Source organism: Haliotis rubra, unplaced genomic scaffold (assembly GCF_003918875.1).
Source record: "Haliotis rubra isolate DU_JTF1 unplaced genomic scaffold, ASM391887v1 Scf151, whole genome shotgun sequence".
NCBI lineage: Eukaryota > Metazoa > Mollusca > Gastropoda > Lepetellida > Haliotidae > Haliotis > Haliotis rubra.
This window is the reverse complement of record NW_025765459.1, coordinates 558,136-575,530: the sequence shown is the minus strand read 5'-3', so window position 1 is coordinate 575,530 and position 17,395 is coordinate 558,136. Positions and strand designations below refer to the sequence as shown.

The window sequence follows — 17,395 nt, the reverse complement described above, 5'->3', positions numbered from 1 at the left end:
CAGTACTTTAGTTATAATGCCCCCTGCTATAATGCCACCCTAGTTATAATGCCCCTTGCTATAATGCCACCCTAGTTATAATGCCCCCAGCTATAATGCCATCCTAGTTATATATGCCCCAAGCTATAATGCTCCCCAGTTATATTGCCACACTTGTTATAATGCCCCCAGGTCACAGTGTCCCCTTGGTTATAATGCCACACTTGTTATAATGCCCCCAGGTCACAGTGTCCCTTTAGTTATAATGCCACACTTGTTATAATGCCCCCAGGTCACAGTGTCCCCTTGGTTATAATGCCAACGTGGTTATAATGCCCCCTGGTCACAGTGTCCCCTTGGTTATATTGCCTCACTTGTTATAATGCCCCAAGGTCACAGCGTCTCCTTGTTATAAAGCCACACTTGTTATAATGCCCCAAGATCACAGTGTCCCCTTGGTTATATTGCCACACTTGTTATAATGCCCCAAGGTCACAGTGTCCCCTTGGTTATAATGCCACACTTGTTATAATGCCCCCAGGTCACAGCGTCTCCTTGGTTTTATTGCCTCACTTGTTATAATGCCCCAAGGTCACAGCGTCTCCTTGTTATAATGCCACACTTGTTATAATGCCCCAAGATCACAGTATCCCCTTGGTTATATTGCCACACTTGTTATAATGCCCCAAGGTCACAGTGTCCCCTTGGTTATATTGCCACACTTGTTATAATGCCCCAAGGTCACAGTGTCCCCTTGGTTATATTGCCACACTTGTTATAATGCCCCCAGGTCACAGTGTCCCCTTGGTTATAGTGCCACACTTGTTGTAATGCCCCCAGGTCACAGTGTCCCCTTGGTTATATTGCCACACTTGTTATAATGCCCCCAGGTCACAGTGTCCCCTTGGTTATATTGCCACACTTGTTATAATGCCCCCAGGTCACAGTGTCCCCTTGGTTATAATATCACACTTGTTATAATGCCCCCAGGTCACAGTGTCCCTTTGGTTATAATGCCACACTTGTTATAATGCCCCAAGGTCACAGTGTCCCCTTGGTTATATTGCCACACTTGTTATAATGCCCCAAGGTCACAGTGTCCCCTTGGTTATAATGCCACACTTGTTATAATGCCCCAAGGTCACAGTATCCCTTGGTTATATTGCCACACTTGTTATAATGCCCCAGGTCACAGTGTCCCTTGGTTATAATGTCACACTTGTTATAATGCCCCCAGGTCACAGTGTCCCTTTGGTTATAATGCCACACTTGTTATAATGCCCCAAGATCACAGTGTCCCCTTGGTTATATTGCCACACTTGTTATAATGCCTCCAGGTCACAGTGTCCCCTTGGTTATAATGCCACACTTGTTATAATGCCCCAAGGTCACAGTGTCCCCTGGTTATAATGCCACACTTGTTATAATGCCCCCAGGTCACAGTGTCCCCTTGGTTATAATGCCACACTTGTTATAATGCCCCCAGGTCACAGTGTCCCCTGGTTATATTGCCACACTTGTTATAATGCCCCCAGGTCACAGTGTCCCCTTGGTTATATTGCCACACATGTTATAATTCCCCCAGGTCACAGCATCTCCTTGTTATAATGTCACTCTTGTTATAATGCCCCAAGATCACAGTGTCCCCTTGGTTATAATGCCATCCTGGTTATAATGCCCCAAGATCACAGTGTCCCCTTGGTTATAATGCCACACTTGTTATAATGCCCCAAGATCACAGTGTCCCTTGGTTATAATGCCACACTTGTTATAATGCCCCCAGGTCACAGTATCCCCTTGTTATAATGCCACCCTGGTTATAATGCCCTCCGGTCACAGTGTCCCCTTGGTTATAATGCCACACTTGTTATAATGCCCCCAGGTCACAGTATCCCCTTGTTATAATGCCACAGTTGTTATAATGCCCCCAGGTCACAGTGTCCCCTTGTTATATTGCCACACTTGTTATAATGCCCCCAGGTCACAGTGTCCCCTTGGTTATAATGCCACACTTGTTATAATGCCCCCAGGTCACAGTGTCCCCTTGGTTATATTGCCACACTTGTTATAATGCCACCGCCTCTCCTATTTGTATGCCAGAGTAGTTTAAATGCCACTCAGCCCATAAAGCCAATGGCCATGATTTTCAGAACAAACATTCCGTCTCCAATGATTATGATTCCCCCATGGTATCTCAGAATACAAAACTATGGCATATCCTTTTTGCCCATATGCAAAAGTAATTTTTCGGTATTATCAAGAAACTAAGCTGATCTAGCCTCAGGAAATTGAGTGAACTATTTTGAGTGTGCTTTTGGTTTGTAAAATCTTATGTGGGTGTTAGGATTATACTCCTTAACTGAAATCTTATCCTGTTGATGCAGTGTTGAACAAAGGAATGTGCAAGTTCATCTACTTAAATTAAATTATTGTAATAACGTTTACCTTTAGAACATAACCCTGTCTTTCTGCCTCAATAAATGATGTGAGAAAATGTTTACCTCCAGTGAGTTGACTATTCAGATATACTGTGTAAAGGCCTAAGTGGAAAGATGGCAGTTACTACCATATTCACTTGTGTTATCTCCATGACATGACGATATCTTATTTTGGTTTCACTTAAGGAATCCATTTATTGCCGCTCTGGACTGTTGTCTTGGATTATGTCGTAGTCTTCGTGATAAATAGGCTGATTTTCAGGCAAGTGGGTTCCATACTTGACACATAACCCTTCAATTTCCAAGATGGAGAGCACAACGTGGGTGTATGGAAGAATGCTTCTCTACTAATTTTCTGCTTCTCTTTCTTGTTTCTTTTTTTCTCTGTTGTTGTCGTTTAGAGATGTTAGTTTGAACAAAATAATGGATGTCTGGAGATGAGTCATATGGAAGATGACCGATTTCTTGAGTGAGTAAGTGAGTTTAGTTTTACGCTGCACTCAGCAATATTCCAGCTATATGGCGGCATTCTGCAATATTCCACACTCCAGTATGGTGGCAGCGGTCTGTAAATCATATATAAATCGAGTCTGGACCAGACACAATCAATATTCTAACCCGTTCCTTCACGGGTTCTTGAAGTGAATGAGTGAGTGAGTTTAGTTTTACGCCACACTCAGCAATATCCCAGCTATATGAGTAAATAATCGAGTTTGGACCAGACAATCCAGTGATCAACAGTGTGAGCATCGATCTGCGCAATTGGGAACCGATGACATGTGTCAACCAAGTCAGCGAGCCTGACCATCCGATCCCATTAGTCGCCTTTTACGACAAGCATGGGTTACTGAAGATCAATATTCTAACCCGTTCCTTCATGGGTTCTTGAAGTGAGTGAGTGAGTGATTTAGAGTGTGCATCGTATGGAAGTCAATGACTTATTTCTTGACGAGATTTCACAGCAATTTAGAGTATGAGAAATATATTCTGTTTGATGCGTTTTTTAGAAGGTGGTAGGTAATAAGGAAGTAAGATACTTTATTGATGACAAGTTTGTTATTGTATATGATACAGCGTACAATTCTTATACCATTATCAAGCAATAGTGAAGTACTACAGCATAGAGCAAACTTACATCAAAACCGAAAAGTCGCATCATATATAATAAAGACGTTGTCATCCCTAAAATATCTTTCTTTGATGACTGATTTCCTGAAGAGATTTCACAGTGATTTAGCGTAGGAGTAATGTAGAACATAACTGATTTCTTTGAAGAGATTTCACAGTAATTTTACAGTATGAGTGATATGACTGATTTCTTGAACAGTTTTGACCATTCATTATTTATGAAAGACTAAATGTGAGATCTGCATGTGCCAGAGTGATGATGATGATGATGATGATGATGATGGTGATGGTGATGATGAAGATACTAGTTTCTTATGTTCTCTATTGTTATTCTCTATTCTTCACAAAGACGTTAAAATATGGTACTTGTTGGTCCCTGCCTGGTGCTCGGCATTAATGGGTACAACAAGGACTGGTCGGCTCGGAGTCAGTATAATGTGTCTGAGTGGGGTATTCATGCTTCACTGCGGCATGGTATCTCAGTGGGCTAGCATTATAAAACCAGCTTCAGTCTGGGCTAGTACAAGCAGCCGAACATACACATACACATGCATGCACGTCGTCATATGAGCGAAATATTCTCGAGCACGACGTTAAACCCAATTTCACCTCACCTCACCTATTCTTCACAACAAAGGAAGAAATACTCTGTCCTTCAATCAGACAGAAAACAGGATGCTATGCCCATTTACCATCAGAAAAAAAAAATGTTTCTATGCAAAATTTTATTTCTATTTAAAATGTTGGTGTTTGGAAAACAAAATTGTCACACTGGGCACTTGATTATCACCTTTTTCCCACCTAAAGACTGGTAAAAAACATATTTGTCTAAACTCTTATTGGTCTACACTGCTTCAAGCTTGGCAACAAACACTCCCCTGTGTATTTAATAATTCTCAATTTACCCATTCGCCATCATAAATTACTTTGTCATTATTTGTTAATATATTATTAACTTATTACATTAACTTATTTTCTTATATCTATTTGTATACTGTTAGTGGCTGCAGATTTTAAAAATACTTGTCATTTAAATGCTATTTTCTTTTTGTTATTTTCATTTCACAGACCAGTAAACCTCTGAATATGTTTATTCACCTAGCTAGTTTAACATTACTAAGGCATAATTTTGATGAAATATGTTTGGGTGACTGGAATTGTCACAATACATTATCAGGTTGTAATGTCTATATTGCCTGGTCATCTCTGCTTGTGTGGGTCTGACAGACCAATCAGTCAGCTAAATTGTTCAACAGATACTGATAATATCCTGTCTATAAACATAGATAATCACAAAGTGATCGTAGCGCTAAGGTAATCAATCGTAACTTCCATACATTAACATAGACTTGCGACTGTCATAGCGCTACGATCACTTTTTGGAACAGTGGTCGTTACGTACCATGTATCACCGTAGATAAGTCGATCTCATAGATGAGCAGAGGTCCTAACTTGACCCTTAAAATCAGTATCAAAATGGTATGATCCGTACATACGCCGAACCACAAACCTTCATTCATCTGCTCGTTGTGATCAGTCATCGGAAATAGAGAATCAACAAATTCATATTGAATTAAGCTAGTAAATCCTGTTGTTATGCTTTCTAGTAAGAATAAATGTTCTTTGCCTATCTGGACTTTTGCAATCTAGTTTTTATGTAAGGGCGATGGGATAGCCTAATGGTTAAAGCGTCCGCTCGTCACACCGAACGTCCGGGTTCAAGTCCCCACATGGGTACAATGTGTGAAGCCCATTTCATGTGACCCCCTGCCATGATATTGCTGGAATATTGCTGGAATATTGCTAAAAGCAGCGTCAAACTAAACTCACTAGTTTTTATGTTGTTCTGTCTACAGCAATGATGCCCGTGAAAACAGAAGTGCCCCAGAAGATGTCCAAGCTGTGTTCCGGGGCACGAAGGTCGTTCTTCTTTCGGATGAAGTATGGCTCAAAATCATCTGGAAATGTGCCAAGTAATACCGCAATGAAGAAAGATCCTGACTCGTATCAGTATAACAGGAAAAAGAAATCAGGTCAGTTAAAACACATCAGCCATTCAGCAAATTTTATTTCCATTCTGTAGTAATTTGCCCTGTGCAGATTCTGGATTCTGGATACGACCTTTGCTTCTTTTTTTCATAAGATGCAACATAATATACTGAGGGAAGAAATAAGGGATGACATGAAAGTACAAGTGTTCCTTTATTTTTTCTAAGGCTTCTTCATAAGCTTTGTATCGCATAGCTTGTGAAGAAACCTAGAAAAAAATAAAAAAACACTTGTGCTTTCATGTGATCCCTTATTTTTCCCCCTCAGTATAGATTAGGTTTAAGTCTTATGGCTTTTTTGAGTTGGTGTCATCGTGCCCCAGTGTCATGGAATATTACTCATAATATCGACCCGTGAAGATCGGGGGTAGAACAGGTCTTCAGCAACCCATGCTTGCCACAAAAGGCGACTATGCTTGTCGTAAGAGGCGACTAACGGGATCGGGTGGTGAGGCTTGCTGACTTGGTTGACACATGTCATCAGTTCCCAATTGAGCAGATCGATGCTCATGCTGTTGATCACTGGATTGTCTGGTCCAGACTCGATTATTTACAGACCGCTGCCATATAGCTGGAATATTGCTGAGTGTGGCGTAAAACTAAACTCACTCACTCACTCACTCATAATATCAACCACTGGTTGGTTTGGTTATTTGCAAACCCATGTGATATCTGGAATATGGCTGAGTGAAAGGTTAAACATCAAGCAGACATTCTCTCTGTTGTAATGTACGAGTAAACAATCTGAGTGCCATTGTACAAAGCGACCTTAGCGCTATGGTGATGTAACTCCCATACCTTAACATAGACTTACGGTAGTCTTAGCGCTAAGGTGACCATAACTCCCATACCGTAACATAGACTTAACATAGACTTACGGTAGTCTTAGCGTTAAGGTGACCGTAACTCCCATACCTTAACATAGACTTAAGGAAGTCTTAGCGCTAAGGTGACCATAACTCCCATACCTTAACATAGACTTACGGTAGTCTTAGCGCTAAGGTGACCGTAACTCCCTTACCTTAACATAGACTTAAGGAAGTCTTAGCGCTAAGGTGACCGTAACTCCCATACCTTAACATAGACTTACGGTAGTCTTAGCACTAAGGTTGTTTTGAACAACAGCTCCCTGGAGTCATTTGCCAAGTCCAGCTTGAATGATATTACTCCCAAAATACCCAGCCAATCAAATTACCCCATTCTGTCGTTATTGAATCACATAGCCATAACTTCATACTTGACTGTGTTTCATACAGCAGTGACGATATTGGCTTCTGATCCCTGTTTGACCCTATTACAGGCCTCTCACAGCGGAGTTTAAAAATAGTAAACAGTGGACCGTTATTGTATTTTGATAACTTATCCTGATAAAACTAGCGTTAAACATAACTCTCTGGCTTTTTAGATAAGAAGAACTACGTGATCATCCACTGCAGTGGCTATTTGAAGTCCTGGTCGTCCAGCAAGATGGGCATCGATGATGACAATGAAAGCGATGAAAGTCCCAGCCTCAGTTGCCTTGTTGCCATTGGTCGAATCCAGCCAACCTGCCAGTCCCAACCCTCATCGTCGCCTAGCAACATAAACATTCGACCAATGGAGTATATGTCTCGACTTAGTATAGATGGAAAATTTGCAAATGTTGATGAGCGGTGAGTATTTTTGTGATAGTCTTAATAGTTAGTTGTCTTCTGATGATCGAAAATAATCGAAAACTGATCGAAAGTAGGATTAAAAATAATTATCGATTGTAAAAATCATATTTTCAATTAAACTGAATTTTGTTGTTTTAGTATAACACACTTGACCATTAACAAACTAACCTTTAAATTTGATGAATATTCACAAACAAACATGCGCACAACAGCGTAAAGCTATGTGCATTGTAAAATTTTAACCACTTTTATTGTTTAATTACAATTCCAGTGTCTTTCTTGCATGCATGCATTTCATTGCATGGCAGTATTAGTTATAAAAATCATTAATTTGAAAAAAACTGGGGAAAACCCATAAATTTGGTGATTACATTAAAAATGTATGTATTTCGATTATAATCGATAATCGATAGTCCTCCGATAATCGATAGTGGATTTGGTTTCCAATTCCCAACAATAGTCATGGTGTATCAGTTGGCCCTGTTGGTAAGGTGGTTGCTTGTGACTGCCAGAAAACAAGTTTGGTTTTCATCTTAGGTACACTGAAACCTTTTCTGGGTGTCTGGTGCCGCCTCCATGGTTAATGGATTTAGTGTCTGCCAATGGGGCAGGTCAGTGGTTTGAAATCAGTGTGTGCTGAACGTTGAAAGATGTTAAATGAGGGTACTTATTGTTACCCTGCCTAGTGCTCATCTTTGTTGCTATGCAACCAGTGGTTGTGTACTGTGTTGCAGTTGGGCATCCATGTTAAGCATGGAGTGAATGTGAGTGAGTTTAGTTTTACGCTGCACTCAGCAATATTCCACCTATATGGCGGTGGTCTGTAAAAATCGAGTCTGGATCAGACAATGCAGTGATCAACAGCATGACCATATTTACGAAACTGGGATACGATGACATGTGTCAATCAAGTCAGCGAGCCTGACAACACGATCCCGTTAGTCGCCTCTTACGACATGATGACAATGACAATGACAATACATTATTACCAGTGAGGGAATTCTTGTATAAAGTACATAGCTCAAACATTGATAAAATGATTAAAATATTTGTTTAATACAATAAATAACACACATATAACATGCTAACAAGGTGAGACAAACACTAGGAATCATTTAAAAGATTAATTCTGGCAGGAACAAAGGATTTCATGGCACGATTGAATTTAAAACGGGATAAATTATAACGGCGTCCAGAAGGCAGTAATTTATACTCATAGTAGATGGGACGATCATGCATGGATTACTGAAGATCAGTTCTAACCCGGATTTTCACGGGTGTTAAGCATTACCAGTGTTTGAGTTTTTTAGTAATTACCATTATATTTATTGGTATAATTAACCGGTAATTTGTGTGACTGTCAGACCCAGTGACTAGCTGTAAATGCATCTTGTGTATAAATTTGTTTGAATTGACATTCAAAACATATTGAAAAATGTTCAGCTTGGTTATAGGTATGCTTGTAGGCTCCTTTAATAAATGTTTCAGACCTGCCTCATGGGTTTGATTTTCACATAAGGGTCGGTGGGGTAGCTTAGTGGTTAAAGTGTTCATTTGTCATGCCAAAGATCTGGGTTCGATTCCCAACACTGTAAAGTGTCCAAAGGCCGTTCATGGTGTCCCCTGCAATGATATGGATGGAATATTCACTCACTCACTCATTCATTCACTCACTCACTCACTCACTCACTCCTGATCAATTGTCATTATATAACTGATATCGGTTGAAATCTGTTTTAACCTATCCAACTCACTCACTCACTCACTCACTCACTCACTCACTCACTCACTCACTCACTCACTCACTCACTCACTCACTCACTCACTCACTCACTCACTCACTCACTCCAGTACCTGATCTGGTTGTTGAAGTACCTGGTATTGGAGTCTGGAGTTGTCTTGGACTGAATTTGTCTTGGAGTGCATTTGTCAGGGTTTGTCTAATTTTGCTGGACACTATTATTTCCAGAATCGCAAGTCATAAAACAACATTCACCCTGACAGCTATCCTTGATATCCTTTGATATCGAGCTGCCTCCCACTCAATGATAATGACATGTCCTTTTGGAGTCCAGATCCTTGGACTGAAATAGGAATCTTTATGACGACAATCATAATATCTCCAGCCAGGTTTAAATAACATATAATCTGATTTTCATGTTTATTGTTAAAATAATGTCGTGACAAATTTGCCATACACAGTTTCATGTGACAACTGTTTTTATTTTTAAGGAGTTTCTGCATGAAACACTTTTCAGTGATTAGGACAGATGTATGTGAAATACGCAAAAAGTGAAAAAGAAATTATTGCCAGGTTTCGAAATACCCCATATATTAGTGTGCCATGGCACGGTAAATACAGAAATGGCTCGGCTATAAAATGTTCTCGGTGCCCTTTTGACAAGCCTAATTTTTTAAGAGACATAACTCACATTTAGTCATTTAATCCCCAAAACAATTATTTTTTTCCAAATTGAATAATACCATACATATCTGAATGCTCATAAACTCATTTCTTTATTTAACAATAAATTTCAAATGATTATCATCATTGTCATTTATTCTAAAAACTTGTGGGCATACTCGATTTCAGAAAGGCACACCTAAAATATTTGTCTGGTGCCTTAAGGCACATTTAGAAAAAAAAGTATTTCTATCCCTGAAATTGCAGTATTGATTTTCATCAGTTAAAAAGATAAAATGGGGGAGAAAAAATTTGTATTTTTAGAGCCTACTTGTACAGAGGTCAACATGGACACTGGTCCAAGACCTATCATTATGAGGGAATGTGTTCTCGCTAAAACAATCTACTTATGTTGCCATGGTTACATAAACCTTTTATCAGAAATGAGCTGAGGAAGAGTTGGGTATCACCAATGGTGTCTAACTCTGATGTTTTACCAGACTGTGTGTTCATATATTTGACATTCCCTTCTTGCCCAACCGTGTATTGTTATGAGTGTGCGAAATAACCACTGGTCTGCTAGTCTGTGGCCACTAAAAATCCAGTCAGGCCAGTAAATGACTCCACAGTCACTGGCCTGACTGGCTGGTGAATTTTCATGTCATCATTTTGTAAATATATCACTCTCTCCAACTTGTTAAGTTGTAATACACTTTTAAATCATGACAGATTATGGCCTGATAAAAATGTTCATCATATTAGCAGCTTAATGTTGAAACCTGTGTCATGCCGACAATATATTATTCTCATATATTTTTGTAATCTATTGCTTAGTTTCTACATTCAAATTTCGGGCTTTTGAATTATTTTGTGGGCTAGTAACTTTCAGGCATAGATAGCCCGACTGGCTAGCAAGATTTGGAAACTATTTCGCACACTGACTGAAACCAGCATTAAAGTTAAAGTACATAAAACAGCTCCAATTTTGACTCACAGGCTTGAATATAATTAGCAGTGACATAAAAAAAATTGTTTGAGTTTATCATATTTATGCATGTAAGTAAACCCAAATTTGTTTTACTACTTTGACAAATTTCTTATTTTAACATACCGGTATACTGCATTTCAATGGTGCTAGTTAAAAAAGCCTTGGCATATATTATTTTTACTTTTTCATGACTTTTGAAAAATAGATTTATTTCTCAGGTTTTGTAACCAGTCTGTTTCTAGGTCATTTTTTCAGTCTTATGTATTTTAATTTTAATATAGCTGCATATTTCTATTTTGAATAACGGTAGACTGTGCCCTGTGTGTAAATGCAATTTCATCACTCAATACAGAATAATTCAAAGGTTGAGATAAAACGCCAGGGCTTGTTTCAACATTCTTTTTTTTCAGTAAATCTGTAAAGAATTTCAATCTAAAACAGATATCTTTGGTTTTTACCATCTTTACATGTGTTACACAAGGAATAGTCCTGTTTTTATTATCACTGCAATGTTTAATTTCTTTCGCTGTGTATCTTTCTCACAGGAAAATATACTGTTTTAAAACACGGAGTACGCTACATATTGCTTTTTAATCCAGTACAAAACTGTTCTTACAGCATCATTAAATATTTTCTTTAGAAATAATAAAAATGGTTTGGAATTTAATTCTTAAATAATTTCTTGTTGCCATGCATTAACTCATAGTTCAGCATCGCGAACATTGACTTAGATCAGGTAAACGTGACTAGTGGGAGACTGGCTTCGGCTCGTCTGTTTTCTCAGGGTGGTGGTCACATCCAAGCATGCTGTTGTCAACAAGTTTCTCTTTGTTGTCACAATAATGCCACAGTGTCTCATACAGAGCTAGACGGTAAACATTAAGGAGTGTTTTACACCCATCATATTTACGGAAATATTTCTCTGTATAAATATTGAAATATTGGATTTTGTCTATGAGAAAATCATCAGGAAAATACTGTCTGTCTTATCATCTGTGCGCGCAAATACATGCAGGAAATGTGGATTTATTTGTTGCAAGAAATGCCGATTGTTTTTGGCAATATATCACGAGGGAAAAAAGCTCCACGATATGTCCTGATACTTTGGCCCATGTAGCCCTGACTCTTTGGCGTCGAAGTCAAAGTTGTGTTTGGGGGAGCTTTTTTCAAACTTCTGAATACACAAGGTTGAAACTGTTTTAAAAATTGCCAAGGATTTAAATGTAAAGTATTTAATCACCGTCTGAAAAGAAAAAGAAAGATAACTGGCTAAAGCTAAAAGAAACCAGTTGTTTGTGTAAGTTTTGTAACATCTTGTATTCAATTAACTTGTGGTTTTAATTGTGTTTCTGTGTTACCTGTCATATTCAGTTAAAGTTTCTTCCTCAAATTTGAAAAAGACTTACCCTATTTGAAAGTTGTAAAAAAAATTGAGATCTTAGTAAAGCATATGTTAGGTTTAGCCTAAATACTGCCTGTTTGTGAGGTCTGTGTAAACATGCTTGAAGCATGGATAATTCTTAAGTCTGTTTAAACTTATCTTCAATGCATAAACCACCAAAGACTTAAATAATTTCAAAAGCCAATAAAGATCAAATCTTTGGAATAACATTGTTTTTGGGGTTTTTTCATTGTCATCATTCAAAAGGTAGTTTATTGATTACAACTATGTCATAAATGAAATGCATGTAGACCACATATTCAATACCTAAATGACATTTTAAGTTCATGTAGACCTCTTATTTAATAGGTGTATACCACCTATTGAATACATATATACCACATTATATAACCAAATAGAATAATTGTATACCACATATTATATAGATATAGACAAGATATTGAAGGTGAGGTGAAATGGGGCTTAACGTCGTACTTGAGAATATTTCTCTCATCTGATGACGTGCATGTGTGTGTATATGTCGCTGCTTGTACTAGTCCAGACTTAAACTCGTTTTATAGTGCTAGCTCACTGAGATACCATGCCGCAGTTAAGCATGAATACCCCACTCAGACTCATTGGAATGACCTCAAGCCGACCAGTCCTTGTTGTACCCATTAATGCCGAGCGCCTGAGGCAGGGACCAACAAGTACCATATTTTAACGCCTTTCGGTATGTTGTGGCTGGGGATCGAACTCGAACCCATAGCTACTAGCCACAGAATAATTCACTAGCCGGAAATTTGAATGTTGACACAGGTTTCTTTATTAAGCTGCCATAAGGCCATAATCTTAAATGACTTAAGAGTGTATCATAACTTAACAAGTCGGAGTGATATATTTACAAAATGACCCGCTGAAAACTCACTACCAGTTGGGCCAGTAACTGCGGAGATTTTCTGGCCCGACTGAATTTTTACTAGCGACGGGCTAGTGGGCCAGTGGCTATTTCGCACACTGTGTATATCACATATTGAGCACATGTATATCACATATTAAATAAACGTATATCACATATTGAGTACATGTATATCACATATTAAGTACATGTATATCACGTATTGAATACATGTATATCACATATTAAGTACATGTATATCACATATTAAGTACATGTATATCACATATTGAATACATGTATATCATATATTAAATACATGTATATCACATACAGTGGAAGCTGTCTAAACCGGCACACATTGGGACTGAAGAAATAATCCGGTTTAGACAGCGTGCCGGATTGTAGAGCTGACACGGTTACCTACAACTAGAACTGAACCAGTGTTATCACTCTAATATACGTTGTTGTATCACGTGGTTCTCTCAATTATTCTCTAAACATACTAATTACATGTACATGTATACGAATACTGAACTAAGATTAAATTATCTTTAGACAGCGCTGATTACTGTATAAACACATATTCGGGCCGCTCATTTCATACCGAGATCCGGAATTGACAGCTGCCAGATTGCAGAGCTCTTAAATGATGAAAAATGTACTAGCCACGGATGGGACTGAGATTTTATGCAGATGTTACAACTTGCCGGATTGGACAGCTGCCGGTTTTTACAGCTTCCACTGTATTAAGTACATATATATCACATATTGAATACACGTATATCACATGTTAAATACACATATACCACATATTGAGTACATGTATATCACATATTAAATACATGTATATCACATATTGAATACATGTATATCACATATTGAACAGATATGTACCACATATTATGTAGATGTTGACCTCAAATTCAATGTGTATCACTTGTGATGTAATGTAATATTATTTAATGTTGACATCATGTATTTGCCCTTAGATTTCTCCTCAACACCATCTTTTGTTCTTTTGGGTCAGGGTGATCAAAAATCAGTTTTCCATGATCATGCTGGCCACAGGTAGCAAAGCGGTTTAAATGTTCGCTTGTTACACCAAAAGTCTGCGTTCAAATCCACACTTACATACAATGTATGAATCCCATTTCTGGTGCCCTCCACTGTGATTTCTAGAATATTGTTAAAAGCGGCGTAAATCTATAGTCGGTCGGACATAGCCAACCGAGAGACCTCAGTTGTAATCATGGGTTGGAATCATAGATTTGTTATCATTTTGTTTCAAAATCTCTTTGATAATGTTTTCATGATCTTCATCTAAGTAGTGAACATCAAAGACCTTCATTGTTTTAGGATTTTCTCAGATGTCAAGGAAACATGCTGATATGATTGAAACACTGTTCAAAGCAGTCTTAATCTGATGCACTCATTTCATGAGGGTCATTCACCACCGGGAAAGATTTCATTTAAAAGATTAGTTGTTTTTTTTGGCAATGTCAGTATAAACAGTTGTGTTAAAAACCACATGGGCTTACGATACACAGTCAACTATGATTTTGACGAACTCAAAAGGACCACCAATTTTAGTTCAGTGTAATTATAATTTGTGAAATGCATTTCAGCTAAACAATATTAGCATATGATCTGATATATATCGATATAAAATCTCATAAAATTATATTGATATATGAACTGATATGTACTGATATATTATTTGATATATATAGATATTTCAAATGATTATGTGTATATCAACATATAATCTGATATATATTGACTCATGATTTAATACAAATTGATGTATTATCTGAGAGATATTTCAGTATATTATCTGATATATATATTGATGTATGATTTGATATGTATATCAATACATGATTGATATATGTATATATATAGACATATCTTATATCTGTTGATGTGGATTGATATATGATTTGATGTATATCAATATATGATTTGATGTATATCGATATATGATTTGATGTATATCGATATATGATTTGATATATTTCGATACATGATTTTATATATATTGATATATGATCTGATATATTTCGATATATCATTTGATGTATATCGATAGTTGATTAGATGTATATATATGTATGACTTGGTATATATCAATGCATGATTAATGTATATCAATATATGATTTGCTGTATATCGTCATAATATCAATATACAGTTTGGTATATTACCTTACATGATTTGATGTATATGGATGTATGATTTGATATATTTTGATATATCATCATGGATTTATATCAATGTATGATTTGATATATACTGAACAACATTAGAAATTATATAATTAAATGAAACATTTAGCAGCGTTCAACCAACTATAATCACTTCCAAAATGTAAACACCATAGGATTATCTCCATTCTACCATGACATATGCACCTTAAATAAAACACGTTTTAAATATGCACTCCTTACCCTTGCTTAGTGTTTTGACACTACGCGCAGTGAACCGGCTCTCAGAAGTGGTTATAGAAAAATTTTCACTTCTAATTTTTTAGTAACAGCCAATCAAAAACGAACATACTTAAATGTCATGGTAGAATACGAAATATCCCCGTCAGATTGAAATGTACCCATGACATCTGAGCATTGTCGGTACATTTTAGTGTGGTGCGTTTCTAATGTTCAGCATATTTTGATATATCATTGGATGTATATCGATGTATGATTTGATGTATGTCGATGTATGATTTGATATATTTCGATATATCATTTGATATATTTCGATATATCATTTGATATATTTCGATATATCATTTGATATATTTCGATATATCATTTGATATATTTCGATATATCATTGGATGTATATCAATAGATGATTTGATGTATGTCGATGTATGATTTGATATATTTCGATATATCATTGGATGTATATCAATAAATGAATTGATGTATATGGATGTATGATTAGATATATATTTCATTACAGAGCAACTGTTATCCTTGGTTATCTACCTCAAGAGCTCCTGGGGACCTCGGTGTACGAGTACTACCACTCAGACGATATAGAACATTTATCAGAGGTGCATCGGAAAGGTGATTTTACATTTGTATTGCATGATTTATTAGCTTATTGAGGTTGCACAGACAGGCGTGATGAGATTTTCTCGTCTTTAAGGTGTTGATTATTGGAAAACATGCAACAACTGTTTATTATGTCACGAATATGATCACGACTTTGGAGTTACCGATTTTATTGGGTGCATGTTGGTGGTTTTGATGTAGCCAAATATATGATTAAATGTGTGATTCTTAATTATTACAAAACTGATTGATTATTCTTATCTGTGATTTTTAATTTTTTTTATGTATTTAAAAAAAATGAAGAATAAATTAAATATTTCTTCTGTCGGTGGATCTGTGGCTTATCGGGTAATATGAAAATACAAATCCAATTTGAGGAACATATTACTTGTAATATTGCAATACTGCAGAAAGTAGTTCATAAATAACATGGTAAATTAATATGACGATTACAGCATATGAATAATGCTTTAGATATTCTATTTCAAATCTTCATAAATGTGATTGTGTTGTGTGAATACCTACATGTTATAAAAAGGGAAAAACAATTACAGTAACACATTTATTGTCTAACAGTGTACAGCTTAATCATACAGAAGCTGCAAGCATTGACATCAAGATGTTAATAACCAACTTGCATGCACTTTACCGATTCCATCTTTTAGCTAGACCATTACAGACTTTGCTTGTCAAAGAGACACATTTTGTGTTCGGAAAATATATGCTCTTGATTTTTAAGCAAGGTATATTTAGAGCATGTATTCTCAGAGGATTTGAACCATTTACAAACTAAATGAATTTAGAATTTGTCCTGAAAATCGCCAGATGTGCAGAAAGTTATATATTGTAATTATTTCAGAACTTTCTGTGGTGAACTTTGGACGTCATGTAGAGATAATACAAATTTAGAAAGTGTCTTCACTGCACATACCAATCATAAGAAGTTAAAGTGAAAAATATTAATTTATTTTGAATAATTTATTAAATTGAGCCGATTGTCAACTGATTTACTCTGTATATTTACATAAGGACATTACAAATATGTTGTAAGTGACCGTTCATAATAATCATGATTTTAAGGGGGTGTCACCCATTTTGTTCTGGGGAGGTAGGGGGTGTCATCGATTTTGTACACATGCACTAGTAGGGGTCAGCAATTTTATACATATAAATATTCAAATTTTATCAATCAAATTTTCTTGTAATCGAACACAAACGATTTTGGAACTCACTGTTTTAGTGTTTGAAACACTTGATGACGGAACATATCTGAAAAGTTGTCATGGCTTGAAAACATGCTTCTTAGAAAAACTCACTTCAATAACTGAAAAGTCATGATTGAATCTTTCTTGAAGACTCCAGTCATCACTTTAAAGTAGCAAGTTGCATCACGTTACATTGGGTGTGAATAGTG

The 17,395-nt window shown here is 36.8% G+C and overlaps 1 protein-coding gene across 2 annotated transcripts in view; it reads left to right on the top strand.

Annotated features, from left to right (window-relative positions):
- LOC124270371 (protein cycle-like) overlaps positions 1-17,395 on the top strand; it is a 134,340-nt gene that overhangs the window by 100,971 nt on the left and 15,974 nt on the right. For both annotated transcript variants that reach the window (XM_046705409.1, XM_046705408.1), the window contains exons 10-12: positions 5,402-5,578; positions 6,999-7,245; positions 15,887-15,993. In XM_046705409.1, the coding sequence (XP_046561365.1) occupies positions 5,402-5,578; positions 6,999-7,245; positions 15,887-15,993 (531 nt within the window). The remainder of the gene's footprint in view (positions 1-5,401; positions 5,579-6,998; positions 7,246-15,886; positions 15,994-17,395) is intronic.